Source organism: Oryctolagus cuniculus, chromosome 19 (assembly GCF_051225735.1).
Source record: "Oryctolagus cuniculus isolate XC-2025 breed Fujian yellow rabbit chromosome 19, ASM5122573v1, whole genome shotgun sequence".
In the NCBI taxonomy this organism is placed as follows: Eukaryota; Metazoa; Chordata; class Mammalia; order Lagomorpha; family Leporidae; genus Oryctolagus; species Oryctolagus cuniculus.
This window is the reverse complement of record NC_142885.1, coordinates 33,857,705-33,876,757: the sequence shown is the minus strand read 5'-3', so window position 1 is coordinate 33,876,757 and position 19,053 is coordinate 33,857,705. Positions and strand designations below refer to the sequence as shown.

Sequence of the window (19,053 nt, the reverse complement as noted above, 5' to 3'; positions counted from 1 at the left end):
ATTAGTCAGGTTGAGGGGAGGGGCAGCGTGCAGTGATAAGCATGATGGTCAGCATTGCCTCTTCAGAGGAGGTGGTATTTGGGCAAACATTTAAACTTTTTATTTTATTTTACTTATTTGAAAGAGCGAGAGCAAGAGAGAGAGAGAAAGAGATCTTTGATCCACTGGTTCACTCTCCAAATGCCTGCAACAGCCAGGGGCTGTGCCAAACCAAAGTCAGGAGCCAGGAACTCAATCCGGTTCTCCCACGTGGGTGGCAGGGACCCACGTACTTGAGCCGTCACTTGCTGCCTTCCGGGGTTTGCATTAGCAGGAACTGGATCAGAAGCAGAGTAGGGACTCAGACCAAACAGTCTGCTATGGAACGTGAGCGTGAGCGTCCCAGGTAGGGGCTGAAGCATTGTCCCAACACCAGCCCCTGGGCAAACTTTTGGAGATAAAGGAGTTGACCAAGAAGATATTGAGGTGAAGAGCATTCCCAGCCCAGGGCCCAGCTAGAGCAGAGGCCCTGCGTGGGGAGCCTGTCTGATCCATTTGTAGAGCCACAAGCAAGGCTAGGGCAGAGTGAGTGCAGGGGCAAGGAGTAGGCAGTGAGGTCAGAGCTGTAACACAGAAGGGGGCTGGGGGTCATGGCACAGTGTTGGGTTGAGGGGTGAATCTTATAAGCAATCAGAATCTTGGCTTCTACTTGTAATGAGATGAGGAGCCACTGAAGGGTTTTGAGCCAGAGGAGTGACATGCTCCAACTGACCCCTTATAGGGTTTCCTCTGGCTGTTGTGTTAAGAACAAATACTGGGGCCTGCGCCATGGCTCACTTGGTTAATCCTCCACCTGCATCGCCGGCATCCCATATGGGTGCCGGGTTCTAGTCCTAGTTGCTCCTCTTCCAGTCCAGCTCTCTGCTATGGCCCCGGGAAGGCAGTGGAGGATGGCCCAGGTGCTTGGACCCTGTACCTGCATGGGAGACCAGGAGGAAGCACCTGGCTCCTGCCTTCAGATTGGTGCGGCACACCAGCCATAGCAGCCATTTGGGGAGTGAACCAATGGAAGGAAGACTTCTCTCTGTCTCTCTCTCTCACTGTCTAACTCTGCCTGCAAAAAAAAAAAAAAAAAAAAAAAAAAAGAACAAATACTGGGATGGGGGAATCTTTTCGGGGGCTATTGGTGCAGTCTTGGGAAGAAACAGTGGTACGGTGGGCTAGAGCAATAGCAGTGGGTGTGGTGAAAAGTGATCAGATTTTAGTTCTATTATATTTTAGGTTATATCTGGTTATAGTTTATATTTTGTTCTATTGGAATTTTCTGAAAGATTATAGGTGGGGTGCAGGAGAAAGATATGAGGGATGAGTGACGGGTGGAGTTGGCATCACGAGAGGGAAGGAAAGCTTCAAGAATGACAGGTCTTTTGTTGTTGGTTTGTGGGCAGGGAAGAGCAGGAGTTCACTTTTGGACGGGTCAAGTTTGCGGTGTTTATTTACTGAACATCTAAGTGGAGGCCATGCAGGTCATTGGGAGTTTAGAGTTTGGGAGAGAGACCCAAACTGCAGGCATTCCTGTGGGAGTCCCTGTATTCAGGATGGCACTTGGAGCCATGAGCCAGGATGATTCAAGTGAGTGAAGGTAGATAGCCAAGACCAAGGTTGGGTCAGGAGACAGCACTGTGTTTTTGTTTGTTTGTTTCTGATTTATTTATTTTATTTGAAAGTCAGAGTTACAGAGGGAGAGGGAGAGACAGTGAGAGAGATCTTCCATCTGCTGATTCACTCCCCAGATGGCCACAACAGCCAGAGCCAGGAGCATGGAGCTTCATTCAGGTCCTCCCACATGGGTGGCAGGGGCCCAAACACTTGGCCCAGATCAGAGGCAAGGCAGTCAGGACTCAAACCTGCCCCATGATATGGGGTGCTGGCAATGCAAGTAGTAGCTGAACCCGCTGCTCTGCCTCTCATTCGGCTTCCCGTAATGCACCTGTGAGGGCAGCGGAAGATGGCTCCAGCGCTTGGACCCCTGCCATCAGTGTGGAGGTTTTGGCTCATGGCTTTGGCCTGCACAGACCTGGCTGTTGTGGCCATTTGAAGAGTGAACCAACCAACAGAAGATTATTCCCTCCCTCTCCCTCTCCCTCTCCCTCTCTCTCTCTCTCTCTTTCTGTAGCTCTGCCTTTCACGTAAATAATAAATAAATAAATAAATCTTAAAAAACCACACGTGCATAAAGCAGACTAGATTTGCTCTGCATATACCATAGCTTGACAGCCTTTGGCTTAAAACTTTTTTTTCCCCAGAGTGTACTTTGAACCAGATTATCCTGCCAGATGCATTGGTTAGAAATCAGTTATGAAGTGGGTTGACCAGTTCCTTTGAATCTGTTTTTAGCCACAGTCTCCTCTAAATTTAGATCATGTGCATCATCTGCGTGGCCTTGTACCTGAAACACGAGTCTGCGGAAGGCTGATGTGGCCAGCCTTCCCGATCTCTTTCACCCCAATTCGAGTCCAGTTCTTTTCTCCAAAAGTAAAACAACAGCAGCAACTACAAAAGCCCAAATCCTGGTTGCAACTCTGTCCTCCTTGGCTCCGGCACCGTGTGCCGCCCACTCTCTTCCTGCGACCTCTCTTTTCATTCCCAGGCCATGGCTTTAACGGTTGCTCCCCCAGGCCCTGCCCTTAGCTCTCTTCTCTCTTCCTTCTCTGCACTGCCCCTGTTGACGACAGCATCTGCGTAGGTGACTAGCAAAGCCCTGCGTTTGGCTCTGGTGTTTACTTCCTACGTCTCTAAAGAGGCTTAAAACCTTTCAAGGCTTCGCATTACCTACAAGTTCAAACCAAGCTCTCCTTCCCCTGGCCCAGGGCCCCTGGCCATGAACTCCTGTGATTGGCAGCTGGGCTGAGTCACTGGGTAGTGTCCAGCTGTGGTCTGCTCCCTCTTCTTCCCTGTCTTGCTGTGCTCTCTCTTCCCTCTTCTGTTATGGTCTCCTCTTCTGGTCTCCACCTCTGTCCTGCTTCCTCCCCGGACACCACACTGTTGCCCTGCCCTTTGAGAACCCACTCAGAGGGCCGCTTACCTGCCCAGATTTTAGCTCACCTGCTTGTGCCTTCTTGAAGCCTTTCATCGACAAGGGTAAACATTTTCTCCAAGTGCCTGTAGTATCTTGTGCACATCTCTGCTTCAGCACATGCCTTGTTGCTATCCTTGTTAGGTTAAAAAAAAAGTTGAATATTGGTTCAATATCAAGTGTATTTACAAACTGGTGCCTTCACTGGGCTAAGCTTCTGAAGGCAGAGTTTGGGACTCAGGTGTTTTTGTGATCCTGGAGCCTGCCCTTCAAGAGGTGCTTAATACGTGTCAAGAAATGAATGATAGGGGCCGGCGCTGTGGTGTAGTGGGTAAAGCCACTGCCTGCATCCCATATGGGCGCTGGTTCAAGTCCTGGCTACTCCACTTCTGATCCAGCTCTCTGCTATGGCCTGGGAAAGCAGTAGAAGATGGCCCGAGTCCTTGGGCCCCTGCACCCACATGGGGGACCTGGAAGAAGCTCCTGGCTCCTGGCTTTGGATTGGCACAGCTCCGACCATTGCGGCCAACTGGGGAGTGAACCAGCAGATGCAAGACCTCTCTCTCCTCCTCTCCTTCTCTCTCTGTGTAACTCTAATTTCCAGATGAAAAAATAAATCTTTACAAAAAAACAAAAGAAATGAATGATGGAGCCAGCATTGTGACCCAGCGGGTGAGACTGCCACTTGACAACTTGGATCCCATATCAGAGCACAGGTTCAAGTCCCACCCACTTTGGTTCCATCCAGCTTCCTGCTAATATATCTGGAAATACACTGGAAGATGGCTCCTTACCATCCATGGGAGACCCTGATGAAGTTCCTGTCTCCTGTCTTTAGTCTGGCCCAGCCCTGGCTGTTGTGGCCATTTGGGAAGTGAACCAGTAGATTGAAGATCTCTCTCTCTCACTCTCTCTTTCTCTCTTTCTTTCCCTTTCTCTCGCTCTTGCTCTTGTTCTCGTTGTGTGTGTGTGTGTGTGTGTGTGTGTCTTTCCCTCTCTCTGTTCCTCTTTCAAATAAATGGACAAATAGATCTTAAAAAATAAATAAATGAGCCCATGATTGCATGCTTATGTGGGCTACACTGACTTTTGTTACAAATAAAAATAGATTGGTTGTAATAGGCAACCACAATTATATTTTGTACCTTTTGAAAAATGTTATTTATTTATTTATTTGAAAAGGCAGAGAGACAGTGAAGGGGAGAAATTTTCTACTTGCTGGTTAATTCCCTAAATGCCCACAACAGCCAGGGCTGGGCCAGGCCACCACCAGGAGCTGGGAACTCTGTCCAGGTCTCCCACTTGGATGGCAGGGGCCCAACTTCTTGAGCCATCACCCGCTGTCTTCTAGTGTGCTCAGTAGCAGGAAGCTGGAATTGGAAGTGGAGTCGGGAGTCCAAACCCAGGCACTCTGATATGGGGTGGGGGCTTTCCACGTGAATCTTTGCTGCTATGTCAAATAGTCACCCCTAGATTTTCCGTTTTTCAATACATTTATCTTTCTCTCTTATAGGAGGAAAATTCTTCCAAGGATGGTCTCCCACTCAGAGTTGAGAAAACTTTTCTGTTCAGCAGACGCAGTGTGTTTCGACGTTGATAGCACCGTCATCAGAGAAGAAGGAATTGATGAGCTGGCCAAATTCTGCGGAGTTGAAGATGCTGTGTCAGAAATGTAGGGACCGTGTTTATTCACTTTGTGAGATGAGAAAGAATTGTAAAAAGGGAGTGACTGTTTGGGATAGAATGGTAGGCCAGAGACATGATTCCTGGACTTCAGTGCCTGACTGAAACCTGGGCACTAGGCTTTCTCTTTTGTTCCTTAGAGCTGAATTTGGTAGTAGTATGCCTTATCTGTCCATCTATTTATCTGATTAGTGTTTACCATTGATGGCAAATGTGGCAAAAAAAGTAGCTTCATCTGGAAAGTAAATATGGATAAGACTTACTCTTAGCTTTGTCAGGGGAATGATGACTGCAACTGAAGCAGATGGCCTTGGGGAGCCTCCCAGGTGGTCGGTGCCTTGTGTCATTGTTTAAAGCATGGCCTTAGTGGTTCACTGGAAAACGAGTCTGGTTCAGGGTCTTTGAGTGGATCTGGGTCAGAGCCTCTCCTTTCCACCTGCCCTGCAGCAGTGGCAGCTCCCACTGCCGTGGCTGCAGTCACCAGGTCATAAGCTTTGAAGATGGCTGACATGGCTGGCCTGACTGTTGGCTCTTCCTCCTAGGACACGGCGAGCCATGGGCGGGGCAGTGCCTTTCAAAGCTGCTCTCACAGAGCGCTTAGCACTGATCCAGCCTTCCAGAGAGCAGGTGCAAAGGCTCCTAGCGGAGCACCCCCCCCACCTGACCCCCGGCATAAGGTAAGAGCAGCCCCCGGGGAGGGTACTCTGTCTCCCTGTCTGCATGGTGTTCAGGGCACTCACACGTGATCCTGTGGTCTGGTCCTGCTCGTGTCTGTCTTCCCTCTACCCCCAGCGAGCGCCTGTGCTTTCCTTGTGTTTCTTCCTCTTCCTTTTCCTCTTCTTCTTTTCTTCTTTCTTCCTTTCTTCCCTTCTTCCTTCCTTCCTTCCTTCCTTCCTTCCTTCCTTCCTTCCTTCCTTCCTTCCTTCCCTCCTTCCCTCCTTCCCTCCTTCCCTCCTTCCCTCCTTCCCTCCTTCCCTCCTTCCCTCCTTCCCTCCCTTCCTCCCTTCCTCCCTTCCTCCCTTCCTCCCTTCCTTCCACAGAAAAAGACTTGTGGAATGGTTTATTAAAGCAGCCAAGCCCCACCCACTGATTTCTAAGTGCAGTAGAAAAACATTTCTAAAACATTGATTCCCCTCGCACTACGCCTTGTCAGATGTCTGCCACTCGGAGACAGTTTCTTTCCTATCCCATTCTCCCCCAACATTTGCGTCACTCACCATTGGTATCTTACTTTTGCAGAGAGCTGGTAAGTCGCCTCCAAGAGCGAAACGTTCAGGTTTTCCTAATCTCCGGAGGCTTTCGGAGTATCGTGGAGCATGTTGCTTCGAAGCTCAACATACCGGCTTCCAATGTATTCGCCAACAGGCTGAAATTCTACTTTAACGGTAACGCCTTCATGCTGACTTGTCCCCTTCCTTCTCAGTCCTGTCACTCAATATTCTGGGCAGCTACAGATTGAAGAGCGGCATCAGTGAAATACGGAGATGAACGATTTCTCTTGACAGATGTCTTTTTTTTTTTTTTTTTAAGATTTACTTATTTATTTGACAGTCAGAGTTACACAGAGAAAGGAGAGGCAGAGAGAGAGAGAGGTCTTCCATCTGCTGGTTCACACCCTAAATGGCCGCAGTGGCTGGAACTGTGCCGATCCGAAGCCAGGAGCCAGGAACCTCTTCCGGGTCTCCCATGCGGTGCAGGGGCCCAAGCACTTGGGCCATCTTCTGCTGCTTTCCCAAGCCATAACAGAGAGCTGGATCAGAAGAGGAGTAGCCAGGACTCGAACCAGTGCCCATATGGGATGCTGGCGCTTCAGGCCAGGGTGTTAAGCCACTGTGCCACAGTGCCGGCCCCTTGATGGATGTCTTTGGCTCTTGGGTTTCCTTGGGTCATTGCCTGCATTAGTATCCGTGTCATCCTCATTCTCTATGGGAATGTCCAGATTTAGTCACATGACAATTAAGTCACATGACTTATTTTGTTGCGTGTTTGATTTCAGTTTTCTGAGAGTGCTTTCTGCATCTGATGTCATTTAGACTCAGGAAGGAGAGTCTCATCAACACATTACTGCGCTATCCTTGGGGGAGGCCTCCTGGCTCCTCTGTGGACACTCACAGAGTCCTAGCTGCAGCTTTATTACATCTCAAGGGCTCTCCAGTTATGTAAGGGGGGATGGCTGATCTTAAAACCAAATAATGCGGGACCGGCGCTATGGTATAGTGGGTAAAGCCGCCGCCTGCAGTGCCGGCATCTCATAGGGGCGCCGGTTGCAGTCCCAGCTGCTCCACTTCTGATCCAGCTCTCTGCTGTGACCTGGAAAGGCAGTGGAAGATAGCTCAAGTCCTTGGGCCCCTGCACCCACGTGGGAGACCCGGAAGAATCTCTTGGCTTCAAATCAGCCCAGCTCCAGCTGTTGTGGTCATCTGGGAGAGTGAACCAGTGGATGGAAGACCTCTCTCTCCTCTCTCGGCCTCTCCTTCTCTCTCTGTGTAATAACTCTGCCTTTCAGATAAATAAATAAATATTTAGAAAAAATAATGCTACAAAATTGTAGATGTGCTGATAGAACATTTTTGAAGAGTCTGAAGCTAGAGATCATTGAAAAAAATAGGGAATGAATACAGCACTTTGTGTAAGAACAGGAATTATTGATTGAAAATAAGTTGGTGTTTCCTCTTGGATGACATTATACGTTAACATTGCAGGTGTTATATATTGCTATTTTGTCGTGTTTGTGGTTCTGCCACCTCAACAAGGTTTGAGAATCACTACAGTCACTGGAAGCCCAGAGGGTATAACTAATTCACCCCCAGGTGTTTATCTGATACAGCCGCCTCTACAAGACGTATTTATAAGTTACAAACCAAGTTTGCTTATTCCAAAGATTAGGGGTGAAATTCCAGGCTGTGTGACTTCAGTGGGGGGTGATTTTTAGCCATCTGAGTGACTTTTGTTGTTGTTGTTTTTCTTCCCAGAAGCCTTTTATTTCAGGAATACAGATTGGATGCATTTCATAAGCACAACTGCACCTCAGTGGCATTTATCACCCATGCCAAAGCTGGCCCCACTCGTCCTCTTGTGTGGCTCTTCAACACTGTTTTCTCTGCTCTTTTAAGGTGAATACGCGGGTTTTGATGAGAGCCAGCCAACCGCGGAATCTGGAGGGAAAGGAAAAGTGATTAAGTTCTTAAAGGAAAAATTTCATTTTAAGAAAATTGTCATGATCGGAGATGGAGCTACAGACATGGAAGCCTGTCCTCCCGCTGTAGGTACCCAGGGGACTCGCTTCTCTCAGGTTGGGATTTGGTGTTAGTTGATTTTGAACTATACAAGACTGATGATGAGAGTTTCACAAAAATGGCTATCATTATATATTATATTGTGTTTACATTATTCATGCAATAAAAAAGCAAGACAACTGGGGCCCGTGCTGTGGTATAAAGAGTAAAGCCTCCACCTGTGGAGCTGACATCCCATATAGTTGCTGGTTTGAGTCCCAGCTGGTCCTCTTCAGATCCAGCTCTCTGGTTATGGCCTGGGAAAGCAGTGGAAGATGGCCCAAGTGCTTGGGCCCTTGCACCTGCATGGGAGACCTGGAAGAAGCTGCTGGCTCCTGGCTTTGTATTGGCCTAGCTGCAGCCATTGTGGTCATCTGGGGAGTGAACCAGTGGATGGAAAACCTTTCTCTGTCTCTGTCTCTCTCTCTCTCTCTTTCTCTCTCCGTCTGTAATTCTGCCTCAAATGCATAAATAAATAGATAATAATAATAATAAAAAGCAAGACAGCTAAGAAAAAGAAAAAATTCAATCTTATAATGTCAGTAGACTTTTGGCAAGCCCAAGATAATCTGTGGATAAGGATTTGTCCCTGTAGTGCTTTGTCCCTGTAGTGAAGCCACCCAGTGTCGCCCAAATGGGTGCTCAGTGCAGTTTACTTTCATTTCCCCAAATGATAGCATCAACAACTCTTCTAACTATAACCAAGATTTTATTTTTTTCAAAGATTTATTTTTATTTATTTAAAATGCAGAGTGACAGAGAGAGAGAGAGAGAGAGCTTCCATCCGCTGGTTCACTCCCCAAATGGCCACAACAGGAGCCAGGAGTCTGGAACTCCCTCTGGGTCTCCCATGTGGGTGGCAGGGACCCAACTACGTGGGCCATCTCCCATTGCTTTCCTAGGCTCATTAACAGGGAGCAGGATTAGAAGCAGAGCAGCTGGGACTTGAACTGGTGCTGGCATTGCAGGCAGCTTAACCCCCTGCACCACAATGCTGATCCCTATAACCAAGATTTTAATCTCATTTTATACTTTATATACTATTTCCTCTTTTTTAAAGATTTATTTATTTATTTGAAAGGCAGAGTTACAAAGGGGAAGAGGGAGAAAGAGAGAGAAATAGAACATCTGATGGTTTACTCCCCAAATGGCTGCAATGGCTGAGCTGGGCCTGTTTGAAGCCAGCAGCCTGGAGCTTCCTCCAGGTCTCCCACATGGTGCAGGAACCCAAGCACTTGGGCCATCTTCTACTGCTTTCCCAGACCACAGCAGAGAGCTGGATCAGAGTTGGAGCAGCCGAGACTCAAACCGGCTCCCATATGGGATGCCGGCACCACAGGTGGCAGATTTACCCGCTGTGCCACAGCGCCGGCCCCAATACTATTTCCTCTTGTCTCATTTAGTGTCTCTAACAGCCCCATGAAGTAAAACATAATTTTCTTATTGATGGGGGAACTGAGGTTTGTGGCTGTAAATAACTTACCTATATCAAAGCATTTTATTCTTTGAATTAATTAAGACGAGCAGAGGTTTTATTGTAAGCATTTTAAACCCAATACAGGCAGCAAATGCTGTACAGCAGGTGTCCTATGTCCATTTCACATAGGACTTTGCCTTTTTTCATTTTGTTCGCATTTAATAAAAACTGAATCAAAAACATAGTGCTGAACTTTCTAGTTTCTTGAGATCTAAAATAGTGATTGTCTTTGTAAATGATTAATCAAGAAATGGTTAAAGAATATTTTGGGATCCTTTTAACATTACTTGAGTCAGTTCAAGATAACACATGACTTATAACCAATGTTGGGGATTGACCCCTGGGCTAGTTTAATAAGAAATACAGACATACAAGTAAAATGAGGGGGGCCAGACTGTGGTGCAGTGGGTTAAGCTGCCCCTTGATGTCAGCATCCCTTACTGGGGCACTGGTGCAAGTCTCTGCTGCTTGACTTCTGATCCAGCGCCCTGCTAGTGCGCCTGGGAAAGCAGCGGATGACAGCCCAAGTGCTTGCGTTCCTGCCATCCATGTGGGAGTCTGGGATGGAGTTCCTGGCTCCAGGCTTCAGCCTGGCCCAGCCCTGGATGTTGTGGCCATTTGGGGAGTGACCCAGCTGATGGAAGACCTCTGTCTCCCTCCCCCTTCCTTATCCCTCCCCTTCCTCCTCTCTCTTCTCTCCCTCCTCTTCCTCTCCTTCCTCTTCCTCTTCCTATCTTATAAATAAATAGCTTTTTGAAAAAGAAATGCAGAGTGCTTTCAGGAAGCTCCCCATCTCACTGTCAAGAAATGACAGAATTATGAATTCCAGGTGACCCAGCCAGCTGGAGGTGACAGTCTGACTGAGCTCAGAGAAAGTGGTGCCCACGTGGGTATGTGGATGATTGGAGGAATGTGAGGCCCAAACAAAAATGAGCACCTACCACGTAAAAGCTCGGAGGACTCAGGACAAGAAGTTTCCAGAAGGAGGGGAGGCAGCTGAGCACTGTGGGGGGATGGGTGAGGCATAGTTCTGGGGCCATCAGTGGTCAGGGATGGGAGGGGGGGTCCCTTTCAGCAAATGTTGAAGACCCCATGTGCCAGGCATTGGCACCCTGTGTTTCCCGTAGGTCGTGGAAAGCATGGGTCAGGGTGTTAAGACGGCTCAGTGGTGCTGACATGCAGAAAGGGAGGAAAAATAAGAGGCAAGAAGAGCAATTAGGCCAAATTCAAAGTAAGAATCTAGTTACTCCCCTCCCCACCAACGTTATGGGATATGAAAATAAGAGGGTGAGTGAGAGAATTTTTTTACTTCCAAATCAGTGTATAGTGTGCGCACAATTTGGCAGGAAAAGAGAAAATACCACTTTAAAAGATCATTGACCAGGCCGGTGCCGTGGCTCACTAGGCTAATCCTCTGCCTGTGGCGCCGGCACCCCGAGTTCTAGTCCCGGCTAGGGCGCCGGATTCTGTCCCGGTTGTTCCTCTTCCAGGCCAGCTCTCTGCTGTGGCCAGGGAGTGCAGTGGAGGATGGCCCAAGTGCTTGGGCCCTGCACCCGCATGGGAGACCAGGAAGAAGCACCTGGCTCCTGGCTTTGGATCGGTGCAGCGCGCCAGCTGTAGCAGCCATTAGGGGGTGAACCAACGGAAGGAAGACCTTTCTTTCTGTCTCTCTCTCTACTAACTCTGCCTGTCAAAAAAAAAAAAAAAAAAAAAAAAAAAAAAAAAAAGATTGACCAGAAGATGACATAGTGGGTTAAGCAGGTTAATATGCAACCTACAGGGGCACCAGTTTTGAGCCCAAGCTGCTCCACTTCTGATCCAGCTCCCTGCTGATGTGCCTGGGAAAAGAAGTGGCAGATGGCACAAGTGCTTGGGCCCCTACACTCACATGAAAGACCTGGATCATGCTGCTTGTCTCCTGGCCCCACCCTGGCCATTGCAGCCATCTGGGGAATGAACCAGCAGATGGAAGAGCACTCTCCCTGTCTCTCCCTGTCTCTCCCTCTCTCTGTCTCTCTAACTCTGCCTTCCAAATTGTGTAAGTGTAAACAATTCTATGAAAATCCGACTGCTGCCAACATATCTTGAGATCATCACCTCTTTCAGTGTTAAGCAACAAAACGTGACCTATTTTTTTCTTTCAAAAATAATTTCTGATAGGCAGGCAGAGACAGCGATAGATACAAAGAAAGAGAGAGAGAGAGTTCCCATCTACTGGTTCACTCCTTAAATGAATGTAAGGGTCCCCAGGCCAAAGATAAGATCTGTAAACTCAATCCAGGTTGCCCATGTGTAGGTGGCAGAAATCTAATTCGATGAGTCATCACTGGTGTCTCCCAGGTTTTGCATTAGCAGGAAGGTGGTTTTAGGAATTGAGTTGGGTATTGAACCAAGGTACTCTGGTTAGGGATACAGGCATCTCAGCCATTAGACCAAGTGCCTGCCCCCTGACCATTTTTTTTTTCTTTAAAAAATATTTTAAAATTTATTTTCATTTTATTTGAAAGAGACAGACAGATGGAGAGATATTGTCTATCTGCTGGTTCATTCCTCAAATGCCCAAAACAACCAGGGTTAGGCCAGGCCAAGGCTAAGAGCCTGGAATTCAATCCAGGTCTCCCACATGGCTGGCAGGGACCCAAGTACTTGAGCCATCACCTGCTGCCTCCCAGGATAACTGATATGCCACACACCTGTTCCCCCTTGGCCATTTCTCCTGCATACACTGGGAGCCCCACCCCATCCCCACCCCCATGAGGGAGGTGCCTGCACTTCATATCAGGATCCACTCAGGCGATGCCGGGTTGGGAGATTTCCACTGCACCATAGAGTTCTCTTTGAAATCAGCACAGCATGGTTATGATCGCTGCCCTGTGATGTTTATCTCTGTAAGCATTTGTCTTGGTCTCTAGAGGGCAAGGACCACAACCTATTCTTCTCCCTAAGCCTGGGTGGGTCTGCAGCAGTGGCACTGGTCCGGATTCATTAGGGCTGGCCGGAGGCGGCGCCTCATGAGCACAGTGAGCTCAGGAGACGAGTTCTAGGCTGCTCTTTCCTGTCCTTGCAGGAACAGTTTATTGTTTCCAGCAAGAATATTGCCCTGGCTGGCGATTGGGGTGCAGCATTCTCTATGAGTGGTGGTTCAAGTCCCAGCTACTCCCTGCTAATGCATCTGTGGAAGTAGAGGAAGATGGCCCAAGTGCTTGGGCCCCTGCCATTCATGTGGGAGTTCATTCATGTAGATGGAGTTCTTGGCTACTGGTCCAGCCCCAGCTGTTGTGACAGTTTGGGGGAGCGAACCAATGGATGGGAGATCTGTTTCTCTCTCTCTATAACTCTGCCTTTCAAATAAATAATTCTTAACAACAACAAAACCCCCAAACAAATAGAAAGAACAATGGGCTACAGCTGCATTTTTAAAAATTTCTCTTTTTTCTTTTCCTTCTTAGGATGTTTTCATTGGATTTGGAGGAAATGTGATCAGGCAACAAGTCAAGGACAATGCTGAGTGGTACATCACTGATTTTGTGGAGCTTTTGAGAGAACTGGAAGAGTAACAACAATTTTGATGTAGCAACTTCAGATTAATTCTTAAAAGCTATACAGATTGATACCGTTTGCTTACAGTTGCGATTACAAGTTAATACATAAAGTTGGTTCCCATTATTGGTACTTTCAAGTCAACCATAGTTGGGAATTCTAGAAAATGCTTTTTTTAAAACTGTAGTTCTGCGATTATTATGACCACTAATTACCTGCAGGGTTTATAACCTGAATTCCTTTTGTAAATCCTTAGCCATATTTTATTTGAAGCCTTTTAAAGGTGGACAATAAATTAAACACCTTCACTCTTGAAAATAAGGATGCCATAGCAGCCTTAAATGAAAATGTTGGTTTTCCCTTTGGATACAAATAAAAGCTTATCTGTGTATTAGAACACATGTGTGGAATTTTCAAGTCTGTATTTCAGTGTCTACTATTTCAGGTTCCATATTTAAGCAGAAATCACCAGGCAAGGAACGAAGCTGAGACGCCCCTGTGTGTTGTACTGGCCACACTGTGTATGTATGCCCCATCCCCTGTTCTGGAAGGCACTGGGGCTGAAGATGGAGTTCCAACTGCAGAGCAGTAAAGTCCTACATACTTTCATACAGACATACTTCTAGGGGTACAACGTGACAGCTAGCCATAAGACCCCAGAATCCCTTAAACTGGCTGATAAAAAAATAGTAGCTTAAGTGTTACAAAGATCAAATGAATAGGAACAAGTGGTAAAGTGACCATATAGATATGATCAAGAGTTAAAGTAATCATATTAATAAGACTGTTTGGAAACAAGAATAGACAGAATTAAGAAGGAGTGAAAGCTCCAACATGGGAAGCAATGCATTCAGCAGATGCATAGAATGACAATCGCTTTAAGAAGTACTCTGACCTCAGAATCAGCCCTTCGGGCATTCTGGTCTGGCTGGAAAGCCAGGGGGAGCATTTCAGGCATGGAAAGCCAAGATGCTCTGGAAAAAAATGTCCTACATAAAGGACCCCTGTGGGTGAGACTCTAGTGAAAAGAAGTGGCCACCAACAAAGTGAACCAGTTCACTGGGGAGTGAACCAGTGGATGAAAGACCTCTCTATCTCTACCTCTCTCTGTAACGCTGTCTTTTAAATAAAAAAAAAAAAAAAAAAAAAAAAAAGAAGAAGAAGAAGTACTGGCCTTAAAAAAAACAGGTATTTGGGGGCTGGTGTTATGATACAGTGGGTTAAGCTGCCACTTGTGGCACTAGCATCCCATATTGGAGCTTGCGTTGAGGCTTAGCTGCTCTGCTTCCCATCCAGCTCCCTGCTGATAGGCCTGGGAAAGCAACAGAAGATGGCCCAAGTGCTTCAGCCCCTGTCATCCACATGGGAGACCAGGATGGAGTTTTAGGCATCTGGTTGTGTGGCCATTTGGGGAAGGAATCAGGGGATAGAAGACCTCTCTCTCTCTCTCTCTCTCTCTCTCTCTCTCTCTCTCTCTTTCCCTTATACTCTTTAAAATACTTTTTTAAGTTTAAAGAGGATAAATCATATTGTTAAATATATATGTGTGTATGTATGTATTTAAAGATTTACTTCATTTATATGAAAGGCAGAGTTACAGAGAGAGTTAGAGACAGAGAGAGAGAGAGGTCTTCCATCCAATGGGTCACTCCCCAAACAGCTGCAACAGCCAGAGCTGAGCCGATCTGAAGCCAGGAGCCAGGAGCTTCCTCTGCTGCTTTCCCAGGCACATTAGCAGGGAGCTCGATGGGAAGTGAAGCAGCTGGGGCTCGAATTTGGGCCTACATGGGATGCCTGCACAGCAGGCTGGGGCTTTAACCTGTTGTGCCACAGCGCCATTTCCAAATGAAAGGCAGAGTAAATAGAGAGAGGGAGAGACAGAGAGAGAGATTTTGCATTTGCTGGCTCACTCCCCAAATGGCCTCAATGTCAGGAGCTGGGCCAGGCTGAAGCCAGGAGCCAGGAGTTTCACTTGGGTGTCCCACATGCGAGCGGGGGCCCAGGCACATTAGCAGAGACTTGGATAGGAAGTGGAGCATCCGGGAATCGAACTGGCTCCCATATGGCATGCTGGTGCTGAAGGTGGTGGCTTAATCTGCTATGCCACAGTACTGTGTGTGTGTGTGTGTGTGTGTGTGTAAACTTACTTGCAAGAGGGAGGGAGGCAGGGAAAGGTTGATTCCATCTGCTAGTTCACCCCCCAGATACCTACTGTAGTTGCAAGACAGCCCAGGTTGAAGCTGGGAGCTGAGAACTCAGTCCGGGTCTCTCATTTGGGTGGGAAGAGCACAGTTGCTTGAGCCATCACTGCTGCTGGTAGGAATCTAGAGTCAGGAGCTGGAGCCTAGTGTTGAACCTGAGCACTCTGAAGTGGGATGCAGATGTCTCACCACTGGGCTAAACACCCTTGGGGCCAGTGCTGTGGGGCAGTAGGTTAACGCCCTAGCCTGAAGTGCCGGCAGCAGTTTAAGACCTGGCTGCTCCTCTTCCCATCCAGTTCTCTGCTGTGGCCTGGGAGAGCAGTGGAGGATGGCCCAAGTCCTTGGGCCCCTGCACCCGTGTGGGAGACCCAGAGGAATCTCCTGGCTCCTGGCTCCTGGCTTCAGATCGGCGCAGCTCTGGCCGTTGCAGACAATTGGGGAGTGAACCATTGGATGGAAGACCTCTCTCTTTCTCTCTGCCTCTCCTCTCTGTATAACTCTGACTTTCAAATAAATAAATCTTAAAAACAAAAACAAAAACACCCACCACCAAGCCAGTTAAGCTTCAGAACATGGTGGGGAAATGGGGGAGGGGGAAGACTGGATTAGGAAAAAATATCAGTGGATACTGTTGGATAATTTAGGAAAGGCCATAGGTTTTAATACTGAAAACTTGAAAAACTTGCAACTTAAATAATAAATGAATCCAGTTTTCTTCGTAGTTGGTGTCTACAGGAGATGCATGAAGCAGGGTTGGCAACCTTTAAATGAGCTCCCTGAACCGTGCGGTTTCACAATGCTGAATGCTCTCTGGCAGCTCTCCTAGGAGCAGGGCAGAGCTCTGGGCAGGACCAGGCAGGCCAGTTCTGTGAAGAGCGCCACACACCGTCTCAGCCTTTGCCACTAGCCAGCGTGCATGAGCCCGAGCGGGCCTTGGCAGGGAGGGTGGGAAGACGGGGTTGCCAGTGCGCCCATTGTTTTTTAACTGCCTGGCTGCCACAGCCTGCCTCAGCCAGGGCCAGGGCCTGAACTCGGAGGCGGACATTGAATTGGCTCAGAGCAAGTCTGATCCCCTGAGAATTCGTGATGCCCACTTGGAAGCTCTTACACAGAGACGGAGCCCCTCCTTTGGCCCCCGGTTAACTGCCCCAGAGCAGCACAGACAATTACTTCTTTGTTGGCTTGGAGGAGTGAGTTTGAAATGATGCAAGCACTGCACCACTCTTTCATGCTTTTCCAATTCTGCACTTGCTGGAAACAGCTACAGCGCAGTTCTCCCAGGAGTTACTACGTGGTTACACTAGGATGGCTTCAGAGCAGGGCCACTGGCAGTCACATTACTTCTTGTCCTTGAAATACGATTTTTCATTCTGATTGTGAGAACTGCTTATCTAAACAGGAGAAGCCTTAGGATCATAAAATTCCGTATTGAAATTTTTCATGGTACTAAGTCAAAAGAATAAAAGTCCCTCGAAACATTTAATAAACTTTTTTCAAAAACATTTGTTTGAGAGGAAGAGATACATACAGAGGTGGTGGGGGGGGGGGGGGGAGAGAGATCTCTTCCATCCATTATTTCACTCTCCAAATGGCTGCAATGGCCAGCGCTGTGCCCATCCAAAGCCAGGAGCCAGGAGCTTCTAGCTCTCCCATGTGGGTGCAGGGGCCCAAGACCTGGGCCATCATCTCAGGCCATTAGCAGGGAGCTGGATCAGAAGTGGAGTACCTGGGACTCGAACCGGTGCCCATATGGGATGCTGGAGCCTCAGGCAGAAGCTTAAGCTATTATGCCACAGCACCGGCCCCACCTCAAAACTTTTATATGCTTAAAAAACTTTAAAAATATTCACTTATTTGAAAGGCTGAGATACTAAGAGAGAGCTTCCTTCTCTGGTTTACCCTCCCAATTCCTGCAGCAGCCAAGACTGGAGCCAGGAGACTAGAACTCCATCCAGGTCTCCCTCCCTTGTGGATGCTGCCTCCAGGGTATTAGCAGGAAGGTAGAATCGGAAGTAGAGAGAAGGATTCAAACCCAGGCCCTCTAAGATGGGCTTCTGAGCCAGGGCTTGAACTCAGGCATTCATGTGGATGTCTCATGTGGTATCCTATCTGCTAGGCCCAAGGTATGCCCCATATATGCTTTAAAAATACACTTTGCCCTACCCCCACCCCGGCCCCATTCTCCTCTGGTTAATGGTTTAAACGATTCTTTGGTGTCTCCTAATGAAGGGCCCCCCACCCACCTCCCCAGCTCCACTCCCAGAGCAGGGACAGGAGTGAACAAGAGACTGCAGAGACCCAAGTGGCTGGCCCCGGTACGTGACGGCTCAAGCATATACACAGCCCTTTATGATCAGGTTCAGAAAACCTGGGGAAGGACCTGACCAGAAATCACACTCCTGATGTCCACACTGTCCAGCGTTGCCTCATGTGACTCTCACTACCCTGAGGTCAGCAGTATAGACACTGCTATCCTCTTCTTAACAGACGGAAACGTGTTCACCGAAGTTAATAACTGCCCTGAGGTCACATTCAGAGCGGGAACCCAGGGCAATGATTTCCACAGCATGCTTTATCTTGTGCACGACTGGGGAGTTAACAATTTACTGGGGCCAGGGGCACCCACCCTAAGCCAATACTGATTAACACTGTGATCACAAGTGATAACATATTAATGCAAGGAATAAGTAAGATCTCAACCCCCCACCCCACCCCTGACCCTGGATGGAAGGCCTGATCTGCACAAAGTTGAAGCAGTTGTCACCTTTAATGGTCAATAAACTCTGGAGAAAGTCTTAACTCTGAAGTCAGCAGAAGACTGTTCAGTAATTTGCTGATCACAATTTTTAAAAAAGATTTATTTATTTATTTGAAAGGCAGAGTTACAGGGAAGCAGAGAGAGAGAGAGAGAGAGAAAGTCTTCTATCCACTAGTTCACTTCCCAAATGGCTGCAATGGCTAGAGCTGCGCCGATCCGAAGCCAGGAGCCAGGAACTTCCTCCTGGTCTCCCGTGCGCGTGCAAAGGCCCAAGCACTTGGGCCATCTTCTGCTGCTTTCCCAGGCCATAGCAGAGAGCTGGATTGGAAGTGGAGCAGCTGGGACTTGAACCAGCACCCATGTGGGATGCCAGCACTGCAGGTAGCGGCTTTACCCGCCATGCCACAGCGCTGGCCCCACCCCAATCACATTTTCAAAATGTGAAGATATTTTATAACAAGGATCATGGAAAATGTGTATTATGAAAAACAACTATGTGTGGATTTCAAAATTTTCTGCACCAGATTTTTTTTAAGTATATTTATTTGAAAGGCTGAGGGACACAGAGATAGTGATTTTTTTTTTTTTTTTTTTTTTTTTTTGACAGATAGAATGGATAGCGAGAGAGAGACAGAGAGAAAGGTCTTCCTTTGCCATTGTTTCACCCTCCAATGGCTGCTGCGGCCGGCGCACCGTGCTGATCAGCAGCCAGGAGCCAGGTGCTTCTCCTGGTCTCCCATGCGGGCACAGGGCCCAAGGACCTGGGCCATCCTCCACTGCACTCCCTGGCCACAGCAGAGAGCTGGACTGGAAGAGGGGCAACCGGGACAGAATCCGGCGCCCCGACTGGGACTAGAACCCGGTGTGCCGGCGCCGCATGTGGAGGATTAGCCTAGTGAGCCGCGGCGCCGGCCAAGATAGTGATCTTTCATTTGCTGTTTCACTTCTGAAATGCCTGCCAGCCAAAGCCAGGAGCCCAGAACTCCATCTGGGTCTCGCACGTGGGTGGCAGGGACTCAAGTCCTCGAGCCATCAGCTGCTATCTCACGGGCTGTGTTGGCAGG

At 48.1% G+C, this 19,053-nt stretch overlaps 1 protein-coding gene across 4 annotated transcripts in view; it reads left to right on the top strand.

Moving 5' to 3' along the window:
* Positions 1-13,427, top strand: part of PSPH (phosphoserine phosphatase) — a 67,184-nt gene extending 53,757 nt beyond the window's left edge. For all 4 annotated transcript variants that reach the window (XM_008249662.5, XM_008249660.4, XM_051836346.2 and 1 more), the window contains 5 exons: positions 4,569-4,727; positions 5,281-5,415; positions 5,978-6,123; positions 7,852-8,000; positions 12,940-13,427. In XM_008249662.5, the coding sequence (XP_008247884.1) occupies positions 4,588-4,727; positions 5,281-5,415; positions 5,978-6,123; positions 7,852-8,000; positions 12,940-13,047 (678 nt within the window). In that variant the 5' untranslated portion in view covers positions 4,569-4,587 and the 3' untranslated portion in view covers positions 13,048-13,427. The remainder of the gene's footprint in view (positions 1-4,568; positions 4,728-5,280; positions 5,416-5,977; positions 6,124-7,851; positions 8,001-12,939) is intronic.
* The last annotated feature ends 5,626 nt before the right edge of the window (positions 13,428-19,053 follow it).